This window comes from Excalfactoria chinensis, chromosome 5 (genome assembly GCF_039878825.1).
Source record: "Excalfactoria chinensis isolate bCotChi1 chromosome 5, bCotChi1.hap2, whole genome shotgun sequence".
Classification (NCBI taxonomy): Eukaryota; Metazoa; Chordata; class Aves; order Galliformes; family Phasianidae; genus Excalfactoria; species Excalfactoria chinensis.
In genome coordinates this window covers 10,966,549-10,993,656 of record NC_092829.1, presented here as the reverse complement: position 1 = coordinate 10,993,656, position 27,108 = coordinate 10,966,549, and the positions used below count along the sequence as shown (strand labels likewise).

Below are 27,108 nucleotides of genomic sequence, written 5' to 3'. Positions count from 1 at the left end.
ACCAAATCTGAGTGTGGGAAATTGTGAGGAGATCAACCCCAGGAGTTTAAATCTTAGGAAAAAAGACAGCTAGAAAGAAACTGAATATTTGACAACAGCAGTCATGCTGTTGAATGCAGCATTGTTCCCAACAGGAAGAATGGTAAAGAAAGGAGATTTTCCCTCAAGTATGAAATCTTTTGCATGTAGCAGCAATTTCTAGGCACACAGATTTCTTCCTCATTTCTTCTTCGTGAAGGTCTGTATAATTTAAAAAAAAAAAAAATTTAAAAAAAAAAAAAAGAAAATTCTATTTCATGCATTAACGTAAGATGATAATTTATTATCAACTTTTTATATTGCTGAACTCGATGAATGCTGTTGACTTCAATTGGACAACATCCTTATAGAGAACAATAAGCTTAAACAAACTGAGTGATGCCCTGTGATCTAGAGAAGTAACTTTACAAACATATTAGGAATTGATAATAAATGCTTCATCACTTAAAAATATTTGTTGCTTTCATTTCTTCAGATTTAAATAGCTTAAATTTAAAGGAACTTTGGCTGAAAAATGCTGTTTTGGGAATTTAAAAGTTGTGTTTTTGAATGTTTTTTAATATATTTTTAATATTTGTGCATGCAGGGCAATTACATATATTAAAATAATAATAATAAAGCAGCCAGCTGTTATTTAAATGTTTGTTTTAGGGGTAAAAAAAACTGTAGTTCTTAAATCCTGTAGTCCTGTGCTAATATGGATCTTTTAGTTTGGCTGTGTTGTCACTGTTTATGAAGGGGATGCTGCACAAATATATTTATAGTATCAGGTAATGGGGGTTTCAGCAGTACCTTTCTGCATATCCATCATAGCCAGATTCTCCATAAAGTCTGAATTAAAATGCTCTTCTGTTTTGCCAGGATTCTGCTAATATTGTTCCTCTCTTTTACCATAAAAAGGGAAAGCCAAAATAGTTGTAGTCCCTAATGACTCTCCATAAATATAAAACTACAAAATTTGACTGAATTCACATTCAGCCTAAATGAGATTATTTCTGGATTAATTCCAGTTAGTTTATTGAATTAATTTTAAATTACTGTTGATATGATGAGCATCAGAATCTGGGCTGCTGCCTTTTAAATGCTACAAAAATAAATCAGAACGTATGATGTAACTGTTCTATGGTTTTGGTTTTTTTTTTTATCCATCTGGTTGGTAATGACCAGAATAATGAAATCAATCAACCTGAACAAAGGATAATGCAGTCCCTCCTAATGTAATGCAGGGACATGTACTGAATGGCTTACCAGTGTTTCCATCAAGTCCAAGTTTTTATTTTGTCAGCCTGCATGAACGGTAAATACACTTTGGACAGCTTTAGAATTGCAATATTGCCTTAGTCTATCATTTAGAAAATTTTGGAGGATACTGAAGGAGTGCTATGGCTATAAAATGCCGTCTTTGTCTCTTCTACTCTGTTGCTTTTGGTGTGATATGTAGCTTTTCAGGCACTCAAGCAATGAAAATGCTTTGGCTCTCACGGCTGTTCTGGAGGTTTTGAACTGATAATGCTGTGCTCAAACGAGGAGGTGCTGACTATCAGGAATTTTGTTTCATTTTTCTTTATTTTTAACATTCTTAATTCATAAATGATGTTATCACAGCTTGACAAACACTCTAGCTATGGATATCGGGGTCGGGACTGTCGCAGTAACCTGTATCTTCTTCCAACGGGTGAAACTGTATATTTCATCGCCTCAGTGGTTGTGTTATTCAACGTTGAAGAACAACTTCAGAGACATTACACTGGTCATAATGATGACGTGAAGTGGTGAGTTACACTTCAGATTTTCTTTTTTCCTCTCTTAAAACAATATTTATTTTGTAATATTTCATTTTCTTTCAACATAGTTTTGAAAATTCAAATGATCTAACTTCTGAAGTCAGGCATAGGTTGGTTCTGTATGTCTAGCAGTAGACTTGCACAATAACATAAAGGTCTAGCAACCATGTAAAGGTGTATTTACTCCAGAAAACTTATTTTTGTTAACTTGCACTTTTACATTGAAAATACAAACATGTAGAAATCTGATGATAAGCCTACTAATTCTAATTGCTCTCTTTTTGGACTAACTAATTATTGACTAATTTAGGTTCCCCCTACTTCCTGTTTCAAGTAAGATTGAATTATTAATCTTCATATGTGTTCTTTTCTATTTTCCTTAGCAGTTTTTGAGCATGTCTGTATCATAGCAGATATTCTGCATGCTGGTCCAGAGCTGTCTGGTCTGTATGCCATGCAGGCATTCCAACAAGGGCTTCAAAGTGATTTTTTTGTTGTTGTTTTCAAGCTTTTGATATCAGGAAAGATCAATATCATTGAATTGGCATATAAATATATGGTTTATCTACTTGTTGAGAATAGCTGATAAAGAGCACCCAGATTATCTGATCAGCCCTAATTTATGAACTGATCTGACATTCCTTCTTTAAATGAAGCTTTATGAAACGCTTGTTGTCGATGAATCCCTAAAATAGACCTGAGAATCAAGTCTGACTGCATTGTGAGTGTGTTTCATAAAACTGAATTATTTGTATAATCCAGTAGTTTTATGAGGAGATTTTAACTTGGATCTCATTTCTTCAAATTTCTCTAACTCTTCAGAAATTTCGAACCTTTCTGCTTTATGAGTGAGAGGATACAGTTCTCAGTTATATAGTTGGATGGTTTATTGTCATTTATTCATTTCTCAGGGTATTTCATGTCTAGATCTGTATGCAGAGCTGCTGCAGGGAAAAAAGAATGAAGATAAAAGTTCAGATGAAAGTGGTCTCTGCCCTCTAGGCTGTACTTTAATACAGAAATGCGGACTTCTTAGAGACTTTAACATTGAGTATAGTGTTAACAATTGTAATTTTAGAAATCTCATGATCTGGTTCTTAATTTCAGCATTACTATTTCTCAGTAACTACAGGACTTTTTTCTTTTTTCTTTTCCCTAACCTTTTGAAGAAGAAATTGGTAGCACCCCATAAGAACTGCTGAATATCTGGTCAACACATTCTGATAAGCAGTTTGTCATATGTTTGAGTGAGTAAGTGTTTGTTCTGAAGGACTGTCTCTAGAATGTGTTTACCTTACTGACCAGATCTCTACAACATATCATGAGATAACTGAAGTTAAATAAGTGACTCAAGTAGCGAACTCTGTATACTCGACAAGCATTTAAATCTAGGTGAGATGAATCCCAGCATAAGGCTGGTGCTTGTTTGGTGTGCTCTTAGAGGCACTGGGGCTTAAGCAGGTTACTTCATAAGATTTTTGAACAGAAAGCATGGAAATAATTCAGCCAGTTCTGGTTTTGTGCTTTTAAAATGTTGATATGAAAGAGATGTTTGTCTAACTAAGTAAGACTATTTGCTGCAGGCTCTAGTAGAAGTTTGATTTAATGTATAATAAGTGGCTTTAAGTTTCTTGTCTGTTTTTCTTCCTTTTTTAGCCTGGCTGTCCATCCTGACAGGATCACTATAGCAACAGGTCAAGTTGCAGGTACATCCAAGGATGGCAAAGTGAGTAACCCCTTTATTGACATACCACTGTGTTTATTTCACAAGCTGAGAAGATACATGCTATGTTCTATTCAGGTTGTATTTAAACTGGTTTTAAATTATGGAGCTGAACACAATTAAAACTTAATCTGAGAGTGCCTCTTGCACAATATCAAATTTATTCCATTCCATTATCGAGATCAGTCAGTGGTTTCTGGTTCCATTACTTATACAGAGCAAAGGAAATTTGGGAGTTGGTCTCCTAACAAGATGGGAAAGGGATGCAAGGGAAATGTGAGAATGAAGACGGAAGTGGGGAAAAGGAGAAGAAGCAGAGATTTAATTGTACATTATAGCACTTAATTCCTGACCACAACTACCAAGACAAAGTATGAAAAAGGGCATCAAGACAAAAATCAGTTTCTTATGATTGTCTGCACTGTGAAGCTCATTTGTATGCTAGGAATTTATTCAGTTTATTACTTGTCTTTGCTTCTAAGACAAAATGAGAGAATGAATACAAGCAGAGAAGGAAAGGGTGAATAAAAAGTTTCTTGATGTGTTATGCAGCTGATTCATAGTGCAGCAACTTTCCTAACAAAGAAGAATTGTAAGAGAGGTTTAAAAAAGAAATTATATTTATAATGGGGATTTAAGTAATTGAGAAGAACATTACCCAGCTGCACATTATGATATTTATCTAAATATGATATTCTTCTACTCACTGTGTTAACTTCTGCTGTGCTGTTCTGATATTTCTGTTTTTAAGCTTCACAGATGCATATGCTTATGACTGTATTTGTGAAATAAAATGTAAAATGTTGATGTATATGGGTAATCCTATGTAAAAGTCATTTCTATAACAGGTGCTCTTTTTTGAGGGGTGGGAATAATTTTACTATCTACTTACCGAGACTGGTTGTTGCTTTTTCCTCCTTCCTCTGATATTGTAATACAAGTTATTTTATTTGAAAGGACATGGGGAAAAATAATAGAGAATTAAATATTTTTCTGTAAGAGGAGGGGAAAAAAAGATTTTGTTTTAAATTGTTAGCTGTTTTTAAGATAAAACTTATTCAGCATGTGCTTCCAGCGGTTGCCCTCTAGTGGCTTTGAGATGCATTTTCTTCTTCTTGTGCATGCATTGGGACTCCCTTTTTGTCGATGATCTTTAAGGTGCTTTCCATCCTAAGTCATTCTGTGGTATGGACCACAATTATTTTGTTTGCTGCAGTATAAACTGGTGATTCTGGACCTGTCAGTAGGTCCTGTGTTGCAATGCTATCAACGGTTTTCCCCTTATAGACACTGAATATTTTTCATTAACTTCTGTGATCTAGCAAAGATGGGTGAGATTTGACACACTGTATGCTCTGGATGGTCAATCCTAGATGTTGGCTCTGGGCATAGTAATGAGCAAGTGATTTATGATGTACGTGGTCAGATTTAGTGAAGTTCCAGTAGCTTTTGTAACTTGTGTTAAAATGTTTTTTGGATGCACTCACATTTTATTTTTAATCCCGATGTTTTTGTCCAAAATTGTTTCAACAGTTGTCTGTGTCTATTTTTACAGCAATTACCACCACACGTACGTGTTTGGGATTCTGTAACTCTGAACACACTGCATGTCATTGGAATGGGTTTCTTTGACCGAGCTGTCACTTGCATTGCTTTTTCTAAATCTGTGAGTAAAATAATAGTCATACTGAGAATGCTTGCCTAATGGGTCTACAAAGCCTTGCAAATTTAGCTTCCTTAAGAAAACCAATGTCTAAACTTCCTTTAATCTTTTTTCTTAAGTTGCTTCTTTGGAGGAAGAAAGCTTACGGTCTGGTTGTTTCCAGCAATTTCTGCCATTATTAAAGTTAGCCATATTTCAACCGTCCCTGAGGTCTACATTGTGCATACCCTAACATGGAATTAATGTCTTCAGGGACAGACATTTGTAGAAGTACTTCTTCTTTTTCTGTAATCATCTCATTGAGATTCTCCCTCTGTTAAATAAAATTAAGTTACTTCCTTAGTGGATTTTTTTTTTTTTTTTCATTCCAGAAAGATTAACAAATGACCTTTATAATGCCCTGTATCTCAGATTATTGTGTACTTAAAAGAGGGTGTACCATGGGAGAGGCAAAATCTGTCACTTGAAAGCAGCAAAGGCATATGGTAAAGGGTGTTTAAAAGTTGGGTCCTGTGGTTCCCTTCACAGCAATATGCTTTAAATTCTAGTCCTTCAAGATGGAAAATATATATATTTATATATATGATGTAGGAGGCACCTATAAGTCCTGTATGAGAACATGAGCTTGTAAAGTCACACAGAAGTTTAGAAAAGTGTATATATTGTGCAATTGCCTTGATGGCATTTTGTAAAAAAAGAGGATTAAACGATGTAATCCACAAGAAAAATGTACACCAGTGAAAGTTTCCACAAGTACATGAAACTTATTGGTGACACTATTTTATGGGAAGTGTGGAGTAAATTGGGAGAGCTGATTAGCTACTAAGGAGAAAGAATGCGGATCAAGATCAGCTTTGGAGGATAATGTTTGCTTTATAGCAGAGTATTGCTATTGGCAGACGTCACAAGAAAGTGAATGTTTAATGTGTTTATGCTGTGATTTTACAGTCATAGCTAAGCTTGTTTCAAGCATCACTTCCCGTTCTATAGCAGTGTTGCTTTTCTCATTTCAGACAGCCCTGTCTACAGGCTGCTAATTCCTGTCTGTCTCCTTTTAGTTTGTGTTGGCACAATTATTTTTGTAGCTGTGTTTGAGATATGTACACGAGACCTAATCCATCACAAAAATAATGAAGCAAACTTTTATATAACAAAATGAAATAGTCCGCTTCGTGTGTTTTTTTTCCCTTTATTTCTTTCTTTATCCTCCAAACTGACCTGTTCCCTAGACAGGCTTGCTCTATGATAGTCCAAACTTTTGTGCTGGCAGCAACAAGTGGCTGTGCTATGGGTGGCAGATACAAGACTGTCAGAATTGCTGCCAAAGGAATGCTTGTGTAACCTTAGGCTTGTTCTGTTCCAGCAAGCTCAGGTGCAATCAAAGCCAAGGTGGTTAATACCAGCAACAATGTGATAAATATTCATGCCTTATTGCTTTTTGTCCCACTCTAATATTACTTATTTGTTCTACCACAGACACAAAACTAGGAATTAACCCCTCAAGATAAGAAAAAAATAGTCTAAATGCTGCCTTTCTGTATAGCTGCCACGTGGAAAAAGATGGCAGTGGTTATACGGCTGTTACTAGTGAGACCTGTGGTGTCCTCATCTCCCCTCAGCTCACATTGAGTGTCAGTTGGATCTTCATCAAGTCATCAGGAAAACTGGGTGTGGAAAAGATCTAGCTAATCTGGTGCATGAAGAACAGCTGAACAAATTAGGGTTATTAAGATTAGAAAAGCTGGCAGAAGATACAACTATGAAAAAGATGTCTGTCAGAAATAAGTCATTTATTTTCTAGTTTGTTCCCTAATTTTTATCCATAATTCCTATATAATGAGTAAAATTGTTCCCTGTATCCACAACAGATCTGACAAGAAGTAATTGACCAAGAAACAAACTCAGTATAATCATCAGGAAAAGCCGTCTTAAAGGTGCAGATGTTGATGTGTAGTTTGCCTTGGGAAGATCTGTCACTGAATATTTAAAACGAGACACCTACCTCATTCCTCACAAAGTCTGATCTTTCAGCAGTTTGCAAGCATTCCTCTTTTAGAAACCTTTTAACTTTATTTTTCAAACATTCAGTGAATAATTACATTTCAGGTAGTTCTCTAGGATAATTAGAATTGCAACAAGCTGGTAAACGAATCGTTTTCATCTAGATGTATTTAATTATTTTGAATGCTTTCCTATATGTTTCTAATGTTTATTGGTCACTACATTAATGTTTTCCATGTTTTGCGTCAGAATGGGGGAAGCAGCCTTTGCTCGGTGGATGACTCAAATGACCACGTGCTTTCTGTGTGGGACTGGCAGAAGGAAGAAAAGCTGGCGGATGTGAAGGTGTTGCTATAAGATATTTTGTATTGCATTCTTCCATGTAGATGAGAATACTTTCTTTTGTCATGAAAAGTCTTTTATAAAGAACATATTGTGCCTTTTTAGCACTTTCCACTTTATAAAATCAAAGTACGTGAGGAAAGGGCATGTTTGATTTTTGCTGTTGATTATCCTAATATTTTTTTAAGAAATAAAATAGAATTGCTGTGTTCAGTCTTGAGTTTAGTAAAAAGGCCTGTGCCTGAATGGGAGGACAAGGTGCTGAAATGAAACATCTTAATGCAGAGCTCTTTATGAAATTTAGTTTATCTGACATAGCTTTGAAGGATAACCTTAGATACTAACTTAAAAATGCAAAATCTTTGGCTGTTTTTCTTCAGAATATTGTAGTAAAACATCTTAATTTACTCTGAAAAATAAGCAGCTTAATTTTTTTTCTTGTATCAGGAGTTGATCAGTTTATCCAAGTAGAGAATAATTTCATCTTGTTTTGTTTTCTCTGAATTTTAAATTTTGATACGCTGTTTTTCTTTTTCCTTTCAAGTGCTCTAATGAGGCTGTATTTGCTGCAGATTTTCACCCCACTGATACAAATATAATAGTTACTTGTGGAAAATCACATCTTTATTTTTGGACACTAGAAGGGAATTCCCTTATTAAAAAGCAAGGATTATTTGAGGTAAAATATTTATTTAATTTTATGTTTCTACTAATGGTACAATCATATAGAAGTAAGGGTTAATCAGCTAAATTGAGGAAATCAAAACAGCACAATCATGATTCAACTTTGAAGCATTATAGAACTTTAGATTACACTTGTGTTATCGCCAGTTAAAAGTCTTTGGAGTGCAATGTAAAAGCAGCTTAAGCTTCTTTTCAGGGCTGGTAAGTGCTGAAATAATTTCTTTGCCCACTGGATGTTTGCATTGTCACTACAGTGAAATTCAGGAATGCAGTTACCATTCTGTTCCTTGCATTCCTTTTCATTTATTCTTTATAGTACCTATAAAATAAAATAGTACCTGCAAAGTAAGAATACTTTAAAACTCCTTATGCTTACCCCAAGTTAAAAAAAAAAAACAACAAAACACATCTATTTTTCTTTTACTTTTATTTTTAAGTTACTTTGTTAGAGGAAAGACAATCTCCCCCTTAGTGCAGTTAGGAATTATGTGAATATCTTTTCCTTTACGTCTGTTCTGCTCAGATACACAGACATACGTAATACAAATCCAGATTGAGCTGGATGCTATTTGGTAAATATCATTTTCATTTCAAGGTCTTGATAAGAATTTGTTCTTAAACAAAGACTAAGCTTCACAGCAGTGTCATGCACAAAGGAGCAATGTTTGCAGTGACTGCAGATAACTACCGTAGTGCCAAGTTAACTGCCTGTAGAGTCATTCGTCACTGTTTAGCTATGTCAGTTTTTGTACTTTATATCAATAAGGGGTGAGAAACCTAAATGACATACTTAAATTTGGTTAAGACTCTGCAAAACTAGTAGTCAACAAACATTGTAAATAATGTCCTGAAGCATTACTAGTTATTACTGTAAAATTTCTGTCCTCTTATACCTTAAATAGCACCATAAATACAGAGTCTTAAAGCAACATTTCTATTACCAAACCTTAGCATTCTTTCAAGAGATGATTTCTTAAGCTTTATACTCCAGCCAAACTCATAATACTTGATGTTACAAATACTCGTAATAGAGCTTGCATTCATCTTTGGTCATTTCTAAATACTTTAAGAGTTTGGGATGTGGAAGTAGTTGGGGGGATTCTGTTTGTATCTGAACATTCCAAGTCTTGTTCCAGGCCACCTCACTCAATCCATTCATAACTTGTAGCTGGATAGTGCCATTTTAGGACTCCATCCTCAAGTGATGTCTTTGCACATATCAACTGTTTAGACTGTAGGAATGTTTTTAACTCCTTTGGAGACATCTGATTAGTAGTAGAATTATATAAGACTAAACTAAATAACTCAAATGCGTACAATTAAGATGAATGGGTTGTGTGGTGCTGTGAGTGTATATTTTTCATAACCATGCAGAAACAAGAGAAGCCAAAGTTTGTCCTGTGTGTGACCTTTTCTGAAAATGGTGATACTATTACAGGAGACTCGAGTGGAAACATTTTGGTTTGGGGGAAAGGTAAGAAAAGAATGAAATTAACAGTGAAAATTTATTATTAAAAAAAATCTGATTTTTTTTTTTACTTAAGTGTAATCTCATTTTAAGGAGAATAGATTCTGTTTATTTTGTTCTGTGTAAAGACCAGTCCTGTCTGGATTCTGCAGCTCTTAAAAAACTTATACGTGACTGCCACAGCACAATGTTGTATAGAATGTGTTCCCTGCGGTCAAACATTGAATCACAAAGCTATACTTGTAATTGTGCATTTTAATGACAAAAAGAAATGGAAAAATTAGTTTCCTTAATCAGGGTGATAACGAGAAACACTGTTAATATAATCGATGATCTCAAACTCTTACTTATATCATCACTCTGTATTGTGTTTGTAACAGTTTTGCCTATTGACATATCCTTTAAAAGAGAACAAATAGGTTTGTTTCCTTAGGATGCCCAGGCTAAAATATATGCATGTCGAATTGAATTCTTCGCTTTTATTTCAAAAGAACAGATAGTGGGGCAAACTTCTTAAAATACATTTTCTAGTGAGAAAAGACTATTTTAAGCAGCAGAAGGCAGTTTCTGCTGGAGGGCAAACAGTAACAATATCCTAAACATTTACTTAGTATGTGAAGTGCCCTGCATAGAAATAAGAAGAATCTCCTAAAGGTGGCTTATTAGTAAAGAGTAAGTAATATGGATGACAGCTGCTCCTTAATTACTTTGTGCCTTTTCCCAAGATGCATAAAGTGAAGGACAGACAACCTGGAAGCAACATGGTGAATCAGTTACACAGCTGGACCTTATTCATTTGTTTTTATAGACTTTGACCATCTGAGGACTTTTAGCTAAGAAGCTGTTAGTTTTCTGTGCTTTTGGGCAGTTGGTACATTATGACACTGTTGCAGATGGAGCTGAATATTGGTTTTGGACCTCGGTTTCTCTTTTATTCTCCTTGTCTTTTTCCTTTAAACCAAGACATTTGAACACTGCAATGAAATGAAGTTCAGAAATCGCGTAGTCCCTCCCCTTGCTGCTCTTGGTTATTTTGGACTGACAACAAACAAGGGAGATGGTGGCAGCTGCTGGCATGGCAGTGTCAGTGCAGTGCTCAGGTGCCAGTTTGCTTTGTGCCAAGTACTCTTTTCTATCTTGGCTGCATGTGGTCTGTCCTGACCCACCTCCCAGAAACAAAAGGGAACTATTTCATATCTTCTCACCTCAGTTGATTTTTGGAGGTGGGGAAAAAAAACCAAAAAACAACAAAAACAACCACCCAACAAACAACAACTCCTTTGTTCTTGATTTCTTATTTTAATACAACTTAGTACAATTAATTTTCTATGTTTTTTAGTCAGAGCTTTATGTTCAAGGCTGGGCCAGTACAGTACTAGGGAGAAGTTCCCTTATTTGAAAGCGTTTGTAGCTGACACACTGTGTCTATAGGTGGAGGAAATGTGGTTCTGTGGCTGACAAAACGGCTGTTTCTTCCTACCTTGCATCCATCCCTCACTTGGGCTTAGGTGCATTTTTAAGTAACAGAACCACGAATAATATATTTCATAATTGTAAAGATTCTCAAGTTAGAGATTTTTGCTGTAGATGTTTTGGAGGTGTGTTGAGGATAAATAAGTACATGAATATACTACATTCATCAATAAAGAGGTACTGGTTCTCTTGAGTTGTGATTCAACACCCTCTGCTAGACCAGAAAAGACTTGTAACCTTCTCTGCAGTACAAGCAAGGTTTCTGATGGCTGTGGGATGTCCTTGGAGGATAAAAAGTGGTTGGGTTATTGTTTTGTTGTTAAAGCACATAGTGCTACTTCAGTTCATGCATGAAGTCAGCTTAACTTCCCAAGAATGGCCTTAGGGAACCTGTTTAACTTTGTTTGAATTTGACTGAGAGTATGAATACTTCTGGTTTTTGCGTTGAGAGAGAATATATTCTTAAGATGGGCTAATGTAGTCTCTTTTGTCGATATGAGTGCAACGCTCCATTCCCACCATTAGCATTGTTTAGGTGTAATCCTTGGCAGGTAGAGAAATGGAGGAGAAAAAAAAACTTCAGGGAAGAAGAGCTATTAAGCTGAGTGTTTCATTAGTTGTGTCTCTTCTCCTTATATTCAGGCACCAACAGAATAAGCCACGCAGTTCAAGGAGCACATGAGGGCGGAATATTTGCACTCTGCATGCTGCGAGATGGCACACTAGTGTCAGGAGGTGGAAAAGACCGAAAGTTAATATCTTGGAATGGAAACTACCAAAAACTTCACAAAACTGAGGTGAAATCACCTATCTTTAAATTTACTGTTGTTCAAAGTGAAATTCAAGATGCCTTTTGAAGAGAGCTTTTGAAGTCATTTTCTTTCCTTATGGATATGCATTCTGTGAGAAAACAGATCAATGGTAAAATGTGATATTCTGAAATAAGCCTGTGATAGTTTAATAGCCTGTTCACGTTTTGGTATTCCTTGATGTTTTAAATTTTACATTTTGTCTTGCATTTTATATTGGAGACTTGCAGTGAGTCTTTCAGAACCTAAACTGTAGCCAAAGACACATACCTTGCAGGTGTATTGTGTACCAGTGAGATAAAGCTTGATAATACCTCTGAATGGGAATGCTCAGTCTGATATCAGTTGCAGTTAAAACATGGTCAAGTTAACACTGCATGAAGGAACTGTTTCTCTTTGCTGAGATTTTTGGTTTATCTGTACAGATATAATGTTCCATAGATAAGGGTTGTTTGATGCAAGCTGTTATAAACTTCTGAAAATCAAGAATGTATATTCCATCCGTTTTGTTTCTTCTCTTTGCAGCACCTTAAAATGCATTTGCTAGACAATATGCCTTTTAAAACAAAATTCATACTTGACAAATCATTTTGTTGTCTGTCTTATCTATGTTTGTTCTGAACACAGATTCCAGAGCAGTTCGGTCCAATAAGAACAGTGGCTGAGGGAAAAGGTGACGTTGTACTAATAGGAACAACCAGAAATTTTGTCCTACAGGGGACACTGTCAGGAGACTTTTTCCCTATTACCCAGGTAAGCTGTCACCTTTCAAGTCTTTAGGTATGTAATAAGAATGAAAGTATGGAGTCAAACTTAAGTTTTCTAAATACAAATCAATGTCATTTACGATTATGGTACTTTTGGCAAGAAATATATCTTAATGGATTATTAGCATTTATCCAGAGCAACATAGTTTTCTAATGTATTAATACATAATTTACTCACTTTAAGCCTCCTTAAACATTCTTAGCTTTATTGTTATTGTCCTCATAAAAAAAAAAAAAATAATAAAATGTTTTTCTAGGGTCACACTGATGAGCTGTGGGGGCTTGCAGTCCATTCCTCTAAACCTCAGTTCTTCACTTGTGGACATGACAAACACATTACCCTCTGGGATGCTACGACTCATCGTCCTATCTGGAACAAGGTTATAGAGGTATACGTTTTTAAATGCAAGCTGACTCCTTCTACAGCACTTCTCAATTTGATTTTTTCATAAAATTATTGATGTAAAGTATCTTAGTGTTAGCTTGAAGAATCAAAGATGGATCTAAAAACTTTTCTGAAAATGGGAGACTTGTAAAACCAAAGGTTTTAAGCCCTGGATTGTGTGGATGTTTGTGCTGCATCATGTGGAGGTGTGTTACTGACTTTCAAAACTTTTTTTGACTAGGAAGTGTTAGGAAGTATTTATAATTTAGAAGTATTTCTGATCTGGTTTATGCTTGCTGTCCTGATATTAGGAAAAATTAAAGAGGAAAATAATTCTTTGGTACCTTTTTTAGTTTTTATTTGTGTTCTATATTTTGTTAGGAATTTTAGTACGTTGTATCTACCAAAGAAAACACATTTTTGGAATGTAAAGTCATGTCTCTGATATCAGTTCCATGTATAGGTACAGAAGTAATACAGAGCGTAGACTTGGTTTTATATGGTACTTAGGCACTCATCTGCTCATATACAAACTCCTACTGGATATGTGATAATGCAGTCTTAAGTATTGCATGCATCTCAAGGAACTGATTTTATGAACCAACTTTTTGACACCAATTCTATGTTTAGATGTTTATCCAAAAGAAGACATTCTCTTCTAGAGACGGAAGTGGTACTTCTGTTTCTGTTTTGAGATGCCACCATCACTTTTTTTCTTTCCCTCTAATCAGTCTTAACAGAATGGTATTTGATCTACTGTCTTTCATAGTATCCCGCACCAGTTGTAGGTATTTGTTAAATCACAGTTGGGAATGCAGAAAAAAGGTGTTTATTTCATCCAAACGGGGTCATATGTTCTAGGATCTGTATTTTTGTTGACATGAGAAACTTTTAAATTAAACCAATTGAAGATTCCAAACCTAAAGTTCTGCTGCACTAGAGAGTAAGCAGCATTTTCACAGTTCAGTGCTCAGGTTATAAAGACAGATTGGTGTATAGTACAAGGAATTAAAGATTAGTAGTTCTTTTTTCTTCTAAAAATGTTAATCAGTAATACTAAGAGTTTGGCTTGAATAGTAGACAGATAATTACATTTTCTTACCTCCTGATCACTTCAGGATTTTAGATGTGATAATGTGATTTAGATTTAAAAATAAGTTACCTCTCTTTAGTCCATAGGAATAGTGCAGGCTACTTAAATCATGAGACATGCTAAAATCTCAGTGTGTTTGCAAATCGCACTGTTAACAAGATGCCAAATGCAAGATAAAATAACTACTAGCACATCGATATATTAAACCAAATTGTCTAGGATCCGTCCTGGTAGGCTCTCTAGGTGTGAAGGTATGGTTTTGTGCATACAGCTTCTAAAAAGCTTAGGGCTAGTATTTCTGATATATTTGTCATGACAGGAATGTTTTCTCAGGATTGGAATTGGAAGAGAAGTGCAAAATTTGGCACTTTGCTCTCCTGCATTCTAAAGAGGAGAGCACTTACAAGTAATTTTCTCATTACTTGAATAAGAGATTTTGAATTAATCTATTAACCAGATAAGCATCTATTTCAGAAATAAAGCAATTGTCAGTTCATAAAGGTCAAAGTTTCTACCAGCATATCTGTGGTGTCCTCTGAGAAACAGCACAGGAGCGCAGCTGATTATGGCCTTCCATGAGCTTCAATTAATATATTGCTGTAGTTTTTCAAATATAAAGCAATTTCCAAGAAACTTTCCACTGAAGTGTTTAAGAACTGCTTTGCTTACCTTTATTTATTCTTTTGAGAAGGGTTGATGGCAACAGCAGTGGGTCCATTACATAGGAGTTGGGCTTTTTTCTTCTCTAAGTAAATACTGTTTGAATAAGAAAAGAGCTCTATTATCTATCTTGACAATAATCTCCTTACTCACCGCTTGAAATGCCGGAGTATTTCACACATCACTGGCTGCTTATCTAGAGTGAAGAAATAATTTTGCATTTACTTATTTTTGCCAGGAGGATCGATGCATTTTTTTTTAATATAGTTATGAGTACAAGTTACTGCTAAGATTAAACCTTCTATTAGAACTGCTGTCATATTGGCGGGAGTACTTTTAGAATTTTTTAGTTGTATGAAACTCTGCCTAACAAATACCACCCAACTGCCTTCAAAACTCAACCAAATAAAAACTAGGAAATTTCCCTTCCTGGACTACTGTAGTTGTTTAGAACCTCCTTATTGAGATCCTGCATCTCAGTATACTTTGATTTATTATTTTTTTGTGTGATGTTGTTTTCTTTTTAAGCAGAGACAGTAAGTTCTTTGAAATTAACCACTTGTTTAAATTAATGAATACTCATTGCACAAAGCCACTAGGAGAAGTAATTACAAAGTAATAGAAAGGGAATCACGTTTATTAAGGTGGCTACAATATGATACAGTTACAGAACAGAAAATCAAAGACATAATTGTCGTGTGAGGCTTTTTTTTTTTTCTTACACTTTAAAATGATTTTTTCCAGGTACAAGAAACAATAAGCTATTTATTTTGAGACTCCCTCCTATAACCTGAAGACTTCTGGAGCTCACTCTTTTCAACTACAGAAACAATTAGAAATAAAATGCTTAATTTCCATGTTTAAATGATGAGAAAAAAAAGTTCAATTCTACTTCAGTCTCCAGAACATTATAATATACAGAGTAAAATGTTTTAAAACTGCATATCAAAATAGGAAACCCAGTTTGTATTCTAATCTGCAGCTAAGCAGTAAGTGATACTGAGTCATATTCTTGCTTTCCCATTAGGCATCAGGTAAACTGCCGCTTTGGTAATTAGTTCGTAGGTCAACTCTAACTTTATAAGTTATTTTTGATCCTTATTGTTTGTGATTTGTTGAGAAGTTGCCTTTGACAGTGTTATTATGAAATCTTTTGACAAGTTATTTTTAGATTAGGTAGTGAAGAAAACGGTGGCCTTGAATAGAGAGAAAAATCTGTTGGGTGGTATTTCAATCAATTAAAAATGAAAGAAAAAAACAACAAGAAGGAGAATCTTACTCTGTTCCTGCGGAAGATAACTAACTGTGTTCTTTGTTATAACTTGGACTGCTAAAAACATATGTTTTCTTCTGCAACATTTTAGGATCCAGCACAGTCTTCAGGTTTTCATCCTTCAGCAGCTGTCGTCGCAGTAGGGACGCTAACTGGAAGGTAAGATGCACAGATTTATGCTGCTGTTTGGTGCCCAAGGCATATTTTTTCCAGCTCGCTACATCCAAGTTCATGTTCTTGACTTGCAGATGTGTGCCTGATATATGCTCATCCCTCACTGATTTGAATGGGATTTGAGAATGAAATTTATTTGTATTCCTTTAGTGCTGAGAAATACTAGTTTTGGAGCAGCGCACTGTTTGCTGAGTATTGCATGAGCATGGAATGAGGAAATGGTTTTTACCCTGAGAGTGTGACAATCTCAGGTCAGTGCCAGAAGGCAGATTTTGGCAGGACTGGCAGTCTGGGTCAGCATCAGATGGTGGGTGGGAGGTGCTCTCACAGTACCAGTGACCCGTGTGTTAAATCTCTGTCCATTGTGGCAAAGGAGAGTTGAACGGAGGAGTCTGAGATAAGCAGTTAACTTTGCTGGTGTGTTCAGAGAGCTTGTCTGAGATTTAGAAGGAGGAGATCTCTTAGAAAAAGAATGTTCATTTGAAGATTTAACAAGTGATGTATTATCTCTGATGCACTAATATCAAAAAGCTTTAACAAAATGTCAGCAAATGTTCTGCTGTGCTAGACATAGTGTTAAAATGCATATGAAGAGGCTTCTTTTGCCTGAAGTGTGTGATCTGTAGACAAGACAGATAAAAAGCAGGGTGAAAAATAGTGCCACTGTTATACAGAAGAGATGGAGCCACTGGTCTCATCCTGGATCGGTGGCAGACCCTTGGTTTAACTGAGATTGTCCAAATCATAACGGAGTGCCTTTGCTTCAGCCTCTCCTTTAGTGTCACTTGAGGGCAGACTTTGCCATTAGTACTGAAAGCAGTTGTGCTTAACTGAAAACATACAGAATGCTTATAGGTTGTGAGCCAAGTGTATTTGATTATTTGTCCCCAGAATTATGGTAGAAGCCTTGTGAGGATTCTTTTCATTCGTTAATCATCAGCACTATGTTTTTTCATGAATGCTTTGACGCAATGGTTGAAATGAATTTTTTTATTTGGCCCTTGAACATAGTTCCAAAATTAAATTTTAGTTAAATAAAAACAAATTAATATAGCTAATCATCATGTCAAAACTGAATGGTCTAGATTCTTTTGTTCAAGGAGTTAATGCACTCATCAGTTGAGTTGAGGAGACTTAAATTTCTTATGGAATGACTTATTAGTCTCTTTCTGTGTTTACAACAGGTGGTTTGTGTTTGACACAGAAACAAAAGACTTGGTCACTGTACACACAGATGGAAACGAACAGCTGTCTGTAATGCGTTACTCACCAGGTTCGAGAGCATTTATTTACTGCTTTTTAATTCTTTGGTATTTATTTATTTTAAGAAATACTTAAATTGAAAATAAATATGCAGTGTAATATTGGGCCTGCAAGGCTGATGTTTTACTCTCTGGAGCCCACTGCCTCCATCCCACCCACTGCATTTATTCTGGCTTCACTGGGAAGGTAAAAACAAATACAAGTGAACTGTGCAGGTTGTTGCAATCAGGTTAGCTCTAAATGGGCTGCCACTCTTTTCAGCTGCGCCATATGTTTCTAATAGCGATATTTTCTGTATGAATTTGCAGTGTTATAACCTTGACACGTGCATCAAACAACTTAAAAACCAAATTTTTCAAGACCATCCTTTTTCAAGATCACGGTCTTTAAGTACAGTTCCTACAGTGTAACTTTTCTTACTGGAATGATTACAGTTGAATATTGTGTTTTTAGATGGAAATTTCCTGGCAATAGGTTCCCATGACAACTCTATTTATATATATGGCGTAAATGAAAATGGAAGAAAGTACACTAGAATTGGCAAATGTTCGGTAAGTAAACTTCCTTCTTCCTCCTGGTTCAATGACACCATAAGTATGTTTTGTAGCACTATTAATGTGGTCATCACTACATCAAGAGAGAGATACTGTTCAGTTAATGCTGTATTTTTCTCTTTGTAGGGTCATTCCAGCTTCATTACTCATCTGGATTGGTCTGTTAACTCACAGTATCTTGTGTCTAATTCAGGGGACTATGAAATCCTATATTGTGAGTAAAAATCATACTTAATCATCTTGTATGTAGTTCATGCAGTCTAATTCAGATTTAAAATTTAAATGAAACATACAGCTGCCAAGATAGGCCATATGTTTTAATTCATCTGCTGCACTCAAAATCTGATTTGAAAATTAAAATGTTTATCATACTCTTTCTTGTTGTTTTTTTTGTTTGTTTGTTTGTTTTTTCTTTTGTAGGGATCCCCTCAGCTTGTAAACAAGTAGTGAGTGTTGAAACAACAAGAGATATAGAATGGGCCACGTACACCTGTACTTTAGGATTCCATGTTTTTGGTAAGTATCTTTCCTCTCAAAAGCTTTTATCATTCTTGTTATTCACAAATTCTGTGGATGCCAATTTTTTCTTGTGAAACATGACTATTCATACTTCAGGGGTAAATACAGAACTTCTGTTATGCCATTCTTGTTGCAATCTGTCATCGTCTTTCAACCCAAAAAGGCCGTGATTTAATATTCTTGTTAGCTGCAAGTATAAATATTAAATTAAGATACAAGTGAGAGGGAAAAGAAAGAAACCACAGTCTGCCCTTTCTGTCACACCAGTGCTGCCTTCTCATCTCTTTCAATTTAAGGTTCCATTTCTATTGAATTGTCAGTCATTTTCTGACCACTGGGCCAAATTTCCACATCAGACCAGTTTCCTTTGCTCTGGCTACTGTGCAGACACAAAAGGGATGGCAGGCCTATCATTATATACTTCAATGTAATTTGATGCCAATTTGATAGAATGTGTAACAATTAAATGACATGAAAGAAGTAGAAATGGAACAAAATTGTAATGAATTGTTTCCATGGGATTTCTACTGCTTTTGAAGGAGCTGTGTTCTATTGCACGCTACATATATATATATTTTATTTACTCCACAATGCATGCAGAACTAAACAGATCATTGTTAAAACTCAATGCAAGAGCCATAGGAAGTCATAAATGATGCTCGTAGAGGAGTCCTTTAGTATAAGCAGCAAGCAGAGAAGATTTTTGCCTATGTTTCAGGCAGAATGAAGGCATTGATGTGTTTGAAAGCAGCCAGAAAGGACATGTTTTTACAGCCTAAAAGATGGGATGGCAGTAACAATATGCCAGGAAGAAGCATTCAAACTTGGTAATGTTTATCTGACAGGCACTGCTTGGGTATCACAACAACACACAGACTTAGTAAGAGGAGCAAATCTGCATGTTAACATCATGCATTTCTCACACAAGGGATGAAGGCCTACATAAAACTGTTAATATATTCAAGTCCATGGTGCTTGGGGATGGATTACATCTGGCACAAAGTTCCAAAGTCTTTGCTTGTAATGTCAAAGATTCATGTATGGGGAACTTATGGAAACGTTGCAGACATTTTTATTCTTAGTCTTCTATGCAGAACAGGTTTATTTTAAACTATGTATCGTTGCTAAAGCAACGGGTTTTGAGGAATAAATAAGGTAGCTGTTAAGGTGAGTAATTATCACAATTATTATTTTATGAATGTAATAGAAATGGTGAGGAAGTTAATCAATAAATAGGATTTTAAAGTGAAAGGGTATAAATTATTCAAACAGGATATGTGATACAGAAGGAAAGAACATGGTGCCACATACACTGAGGATTCATAGATATATAGTTAGGTGCAGACTGGGGAGGTACAAAGATAACAAATATAGGTGAAGAAATGAAGATTTTTAGTGCAGACAGGGTTGCCCATCCTCATGGAAAGATAAAAGATTAGAACTTTTTTAGTATGTAGCAGAATCAGTGAAAGCACAGGAACTGCTTAGGATGTGACATTTTAACAATTTCAGTGTCTTTTGGGAAAGGAATACAGTGCAGTATTCCTTTCCCAAAGGAAAGTTATATAAGGTACAGTAGCTACCCAGCAAGGTCTCCAGATTATTTTCATAGGGAAAACAGATGAGGACCTAGAGGGGAGTTTATTCCAGGTGGGTTTCAATTGAGGCAGAAATCACTTGCTGAGAGTGTGAATGTATCCTGTGTAGGAATGACTGGAATCAGGGAGGTCATACAGGAAGAAAAAAAGAACAACAAAATGAAATTAGTGGACTTTAGAGAGGCAAACTGCACAAATCCAAAGTTCTATTTGGGAATACTACAACGTTCTATTTGGGAGGGGGAATACTGAGAGTAGAAACTGTTGACTAATCTAATACAAATATGCATTTATGACATGTAGTAATAACTGAAGAAACAATGAGTATTGAGATGCTGTGTGCAGAGGAGGAAGAGGAGAGTTCACACTGTGAAAGCTGAGGTGTTAAGGCTCTCTTTTTGTTTTTATTCTATGCCCAAATTAGAGTTTGTATAACCTGCTGGCTAACCCAGTTATTATCAGTATGACCTTTGCTTTGGGTAGGGAGAAATACATTTCAAAATCAGGTATTTTTCAAAGTATCAGACTGTGACAAACTTTGTTATATCTCAAGAAACAACTGATAAGCATAATCTGAAGTTACTTGAAACATGGAGAAGAGTGGACATAATGTGTGTTGATCCATATACTTCAGGCCCCAGGTGGAGAGAAGAAAGTGCAAAATTGGAAGCAAGCTTAGTAATGTTGGAAGTCATTCTGTCCTCCAGTGCGTTGTGGCCTCTGAGCAGCCAATATGAGCAGCTTTTGTCAGGATTGCCCCACTGGCCTTAGGGGATACACTCAAGTCATCTAGGATGAGTTACTTAGGATATTGGTAGTTCAGTAAATGCTGGCTGACTTAAAGTAGGGATATTTTCTCACTGAAGTAGAACTGTGTCAAAATCACAGATAAGCATGCATAGCATTCACAGTTCATCATAATCAAGGCAAGATGGAAAATGAACATTGATTTGTTGAACACCTGTCTTCAAGTATGGATAAAGATCAGTCAGCCTGGAAGTGTTTAGAGATCATTCAACTGAAAATCAGCACCATGTAAGGAAATGTGTTCGGTGTGGGATACCTTAGTGATACAAACGTGTACAGGACAAAAGACCATAAAAGGCTTCTTGATCTGTATGCTCTTGAAAAGAGCACCTTGGGCTGCTGGTTACACAACCTGTGGCCTTAGGTCATATTGCATGTTTGTTTTGGCTCAGTTTTAGAGGATGAAGAACTGGAGTAGAAGAAATGTTTAGGTGCTGTGAAAAAACCCCAAACATTGCAAGCAAAGCAGAGAATGAGGCTGGTTGGGTTCAAATGTGTCCAGGAGTCTGTACCATGAATTTTACTTTAGACTATGAATAGCATGGATGATAAGTGTATTATTTGTAACTGGCATGAAGCTGCATGATTAGTAAATTGACAAACAGAAGAATGGTATGAAAAAATGAGGCAATCCTACAGAAACAAAAGAAGGTTGTAAAACTGAACAGCAGAACCCAGTTGTACAAATAGAGAATAGAGGCTAACAGGCAAGAGAGCAGTTCTGTGCAGAAAGATCAGATTCCTCTTGCATGCAAACTGAACATGACTCAACACTATTATGCTGTTATTAAAGAAGGCAGATGCATTAGAGGGATATGTAATGAAAGGGATGCCATGCAAAATGTGAAATAATCGTCCATTTATCAGCATCTGCTTCAATAACAGCTGGAATACTGCTTCTGGCTTTTAAGTATTGGACCAACTGATAACGTTACCCAAGTGCTGACAAAGAAGAATAATTACACATCTATATATTGTTCTGTGAGAACAGGTGTAATGAATGAATTTAGGAAAAGAGAAGAAAGGAGCATGGCATCAGTCTGTGAAGGAGAGAATGGAAGGGGTCCCTTTTGTCATGTCCGCAGAGATGGCAGGGAAAAACTGGGCTAATTTTTTAGCAAAGGTGCTTAACTTATGTACTAGAGAAAAACAGTGTGGCACTGAAATCATTTGAAACAGCACAGAATCTCAAAGAAAAACAAACAGAACTGATATAATTCTTTCCCTATTTTGAAATGGAAATCCTGTTCTTCAAACCATTTATTTTAGGGGTTCTCAGCTTATCATACTAACATCTTGAGAAAACTCCTGTCTGCTTTTCAGCCTGTTTTCTGTCAAGGCAGTTATTTAAAACAGCTTTTCTGTGTCCCTTCATTCTATGTAGCACATTTCTTCTCTTTCTTCCCTGCCTTTTATTTTAATATCCCTGATCTAGCAAAGAGATGTTTCCACACAGGTCAGAATAGTGAGTAACTGGCAGCCCGCAAAATCAATACTCTGTTTCATTTACAATAATGTGCAACTCCTTCAAGATCACCTGCATAAAGACGTGATGAAATCACTTCCTTTTAGGGATTTTATTTATTTATTTATTTTTGCTTCTGTGGAGGGATGCAAAGATTATATTTGGGTAGAACTGCATGCAAATCCAAGCTAGTTTGTTTAGCTACTGTTTACAGTAGGGATAGGTTCCCATTTTGATGGCCACATAAGGGAAGCTGAGCATGCCTGCCCTGCCATGGGTATCTTTCAGGAAAGGGGCAGGAAAAGCAGCAAGGAGCAATAAATGCCTCATCCTGAAGCATAATAGCAGTGAAGGAAGAGCATGCACTCAATTAGTAGGGCTTCACTGTTTGATTGGTTGGTTTGTTTGTTTCTTTTGGGTTTTTTAGTGTAAGAACAGTCATTGAAAATCATCATGCCAAGAAATAGCTTTCTTTTTTTCCCAAATCACATTGATAGAACATATATTATACCTAGTTATGTCAGTGGCCTCTGAAAGTCAGGCATCATTTATGCAAAGCAGGGATTGGATTAAGTATGAATTATGAAAATCTTAAAAAAAAAACAAAACAACTCACAAATAACTGCATACAAAAAAGCAGAAATCTCAATAGCTGATGGGATTTTGTTGCAATTTCAGCAGGCAGCTGGAAGTGTTAAAGATCTGATGCAGAGATTTCTTCCTTGCATGGTTGTGTCTGCAGTTGTTGAATTTTAGGGCAACAGTTTTTGCAAGGACAGCAAGGAGTAGAGTACGTAAGGAAGAATTGCTTATATAAGTAATTGTATCTAAAGAAAAGCATTTAAAATTTTAGAGCAGTCTGTTTCTTTTTGAGGGATTAATAATTAAATAACATTTTAAACCATATAATTTCTTGTATCATAAGTCAAGCAGTAAGCAATATGCAGAAAGTATGTTGAATCATACTTGGATAGTTACTAAGGCTGTAGTAATGTGAAGAAATGTTTACCACCTCTGTTAATAAACAGAAGGGAAAACAAATGCAGCAATGTGTTATTTCTTACGTAAACATACCAAGATTCATTTAGACTCTGAGACATGCCCACAGTTCAGCATAATTCTTTTTCCTTATTTATTTTTTTTCTTATGGAGTAAATAGCACTTTGCTGACTGGAGAAACTGAAGTATTTGTGTACTTGATTTCCTATTATTAGGACCAGATCTTCTGCTTCTTCTGAAGTATGCATGCTAGTCATACAATCATAGAATGGCCTGGGTTAAAAAGGACCACAATGCTTATCTAGTTTCAACCCCCCCTGCCATATGCAGGGCTGCCAGCCATGAGACCAGGCTGCCCAGAGCCACATCCATCCTGGCCTCGAATGCCTCCAGAGATGGGGCATCCACAACCTCCCTGGGCAACCTGTGCCAGTGTACCACCACTACTAAGTTTTTTGAACAAGTAACAATATTTAAACAAAAACTGCCAATTCAGTTTCCATTATAGAAGCACTTAATTAGTCTTCCATGTTTCAGGTGTATGGCCTGAAGGTTCAGATGGAACAGATATCAATGCGGTTTGCCGATCACATGGGAGAAAACTGCTGTCAACGGGGGATGATTTTGGCAAAGTACATCTCTTCTCATATCCATGTTCGCAGTTTAGGGTAAGGAATTTCAAAGCAATTCACTTTTGTAACTTAAAGAAATGTGTTAAGTGTTGTTTTCCAATTTACAAATGAAAAAGCACGGTTAAGTATACTCCAAAGGAATTTACTTAAGCCTGAGACTAACATGAAATTTTAACTTAATATTGAATTATTTTAAGAGTGATAGGATGCCTTGGTTTTCTTTGTAGCTTGAATGTTGTAATGTTGTTTTCAGGATGCTTTACATTCTCACTCATGTTTTCTAGGCTCCCAGCCATGTGTACGGTGGACACAGTAGTCATGTAACTAACGTAGACTTTCTCTGTGAAGATACCCATCTCATCTCCACAGGTGGAAAAGATACAAGTATTATGCAGTGGCGAGTCATATAGAGGAAACATCTGTGTGAACGTACGCAGTTGAGTCGACCATGCACAGAACTTATGTATAAACTGTATATTTAAAACTTAACAGTATGTTTGCAGTTTAGCCTGGTCACTGTGATTTTTGTTTAAAAAAAATTCTTACAAACCTCAGGAAAATGAAGCCCTGTGCTGGTTACTTTACTCAGTTTAGTGATTTTTTTTCCCCATTGTTGTCACACCTTAAGAATGATTGTTTTTTTTCTTTTGTGTACAATATACAATGCAGTACAAGTTGAATATAAAAACGTGGCTCGGCAGTTTGCAATACAGTGGTATCAGCGGAATGTGACTATCTTAAATGTTGTCTATAAACACTGCTAAAATGGTCACGAAAATGCCTTTCAAAAACTGTATATATGTGCTTACTTGTTTCACTATCTACACTTCGTACTGTATATCTACTTACCTAGAAAAATCTTTGGCGATGTCAAGGTACTGAGTTGCTTCTGATAGAGGATGATAAATCGGTGCAAAAAGTATAAAGAAGATGCAAACAGTAGCGTTCTTGATGTACACTCCCTTGGGAGTAGCACGCTTTGAGTACCACCTGTGAAGAGTTCTATTCCCTTTCAGAGGAGTGAAGCAGCAGATTGTCCTGGTTTGAGCTGACTATCACAGCAGGGTTTACAGATGGCCTTTGTGGTTCAGGTATTCCAGAGAAGTTTCAATTAAAAAAATCTTTATACTTGTATATGACAAATTTCTTTTTGCAAATGAAACACATAAAGCTTGACCACATCCCCATTATTGGTTGATATATTTAACTAATATGTATATTAATCAGCATGATGCTATATTGTACATGTATAAGATTTTAGCAGTCATAACAAATGGTAAGGCAATCCAGCTTTACTTTTTTATGCTTATGGATATTGTATATTTGTATTTTAAGACCAAGTAGACCAAGTCTAAAGATATCTTTTTAAGTGTACCATAAACCTGCATAGGGTAAAGGAAGTCTTCAAACCTACATGAAATATTAATGTGTAACTTCTGGCCCCCTGTGTTTTGTGCATGGATGGATATTTATAGTACGAAATAAGATTGTGTTTTGCAATGAAGTAATAGTGGAGGTGATATAAAATGGTTAAGAAGGCCTTATCAGTGGTGATTGTGACACGGATTGAAATGTATTGTTTACTTTGAGGAATGTATCTGAATTTTAAGAGAGAGGAGTCTTCAGTGGACTCAAAAAAGATATAAAAATTCTGCTCATAATGGACAGTACACGTCAACTCTCTGAACTCTAAAGCACTGGTTGTTTAGAGTGACTTAAATGAAATGGAATCAATAAATTTTGAAACTTTTTTTTTTATTACATCTCCAACCTCCTACACTGAATGTGCAGGACACCAATAAACGTATTAAAATGAATTTTCACTGTATTCTTACTGTGTGGTACAATATATTTTCTTTAACGTTAAATACTAGAAGAGATGGGCTTTTACCTGATGATGTACATTTGTGAATTTGAGATTAGTTTTTGGAAGTATATGGGAATAAAATATTGTGATACATAATTTCATGCATTAGCATGTCTCTGAGAACGTGAACTCTGCACATAGAAAGTGAAGCTCTGTTTCCACAGGGAGAAGTACGTACTACTTGCTTTCTTGGTTCTGCCTGCTAGTAGATACCAATTATTTCTCAGTGCTTGACTGGCAGAAGAATGTTGCTCCACTGCATGGGGTGATGTTTGCTGCAAGAACTCCTGACACTTCTCTGTGTTAGGAGCTTGTCCTCAGGTAAGGCTGAAGCCATCATGTCAGTCACTTTAGACTGACGTTATTTAGCGCTGTCACTGAAGAGGTTTTACTCCCAGCTTTTTATTCCCGCCCCATACAGCAGCAGTATGGGAGTTAATGGAGCTATACACTAGCTACATTAGGAGAATTACAAAACAGCAAATCCTTGGTTGTCTCCTCAGGTTTAGCTATGTGGCTGTATGAATGCTTGTACTGAGGCAGAGGAAGCTGCGATGTGAAGAAGGAAGTATGTGAACAGAGTAGTAGTGGAGCAGCTCTTTCAGTGGCAACATCCATCTCCCTCTGTTTGACATCTGTGAAATTAAGGCATACTTCTGCTCTTCCCAATGTTAATCCAGTCCAAAGAAGCCATAATATTCAAATGCCAGGTTTTGTTTAGATAGCTAGTTGTCACCACAACTCATGCTTATTAATTGTTTTGCTTTAGCACTTTCAGGATTTTTTGCTTTCAGAATTGTAGGTGTCTTGCTGCAGCAGAGCTGCCAGTTGACTTGGCTGTTCCTTTTCTATCTCCTCCTGTGCTCCTCTGGCTGTATTTGGGATCCCCTTCTTCATTTTAAGCTATTATTCCTTTGAAGAAATAACTGAATTTATCCCTAGGGATACTAATCAAAGGGGATTATCAACAGCCCCATCCCATACAAGTTCCTGCTGCTCCTCTGTTTCTAACTTTCACTGTTCAGTATCTCTTTGTTCCTCTATGAAAGCAAGATAAATGTATTAG

At 36.1% G+C, this 27,108-nt stretch overlaps 1 protein-coding gene across 4 annotated transcripts in view; it reads left to right on the top strand.

Annotated features, from left to right (window-relative positions):
- Window positions 1-25,992, top strand: part of EML1 (EMAP like 1) — a 116,401-nt gene extending 90,409 nt beyond the window's left edge. For all 4 annotated transcript variants that reach the window (XM_072337027.1, XM_072337026.1, XM_072337028.1 and 1 more), the window contains 16 exons: window positions 1,662-1,811; window positions 3,480-3,549; window positions 5,102-5,212; window positions 7,460-7,555; window positions 8,097-8,231; window positions 9,611-9,710; window positions 11,820-11,974; window positions 12,614-12,739; window positions 13,011-13,142; window positions 16,256-16,323; window positions 17,523-17,611; window positions 18,055-18,152; window positions 18,282-18,369; window positions 18,576-18,671; window positions 24,081-24,211; window positions 24,460-25,992. In XM_072337027.1, the coding sequence (XP_072193128.1) occupies window positions 1,662-1,811; window positions 3,480-3,549; window positions 5,102-5,212; window positions 7,460-7,555; window positions 8,097-8,231; window positions 9,611-9,710; window positions 11,820-11,974; window positions 12,614-12,739; window positions 13,011-13,142; window positions 16,256-16,323; window positions 17,523-17,611; window positions 18,055-18,152; window positions 18,282-18,369; window positions 18,576-18,671; window positions 24,081-24,211; window positions 24,460-24,585 (1,771 nt within the window). In that variant the 3' untranslated portion in view covers window positions 24,586-25,992. The remainder of the gene's footprint in view (window positions 1-1,661; window positions 1,812-3,479; window positions 3,550-5,101; window positions 5,213-7,459; window positions 7,556-8,096; window positions 8,232-9,610; window positions 9,711-11,819; window positions 11,975-12,613; window positions 12,740-13,010; window positions 13,143-16,255; window positions 16,324-17,522; window positions 17,612-18,054; window positions 18,153-18,281; window positions 18,370-18,575; window positions 18,672-24,080; window positions 24,212-24,459) is intronic.
- Window positions 25,993-27,108: the final 1,116 nt, after the last annotated feature.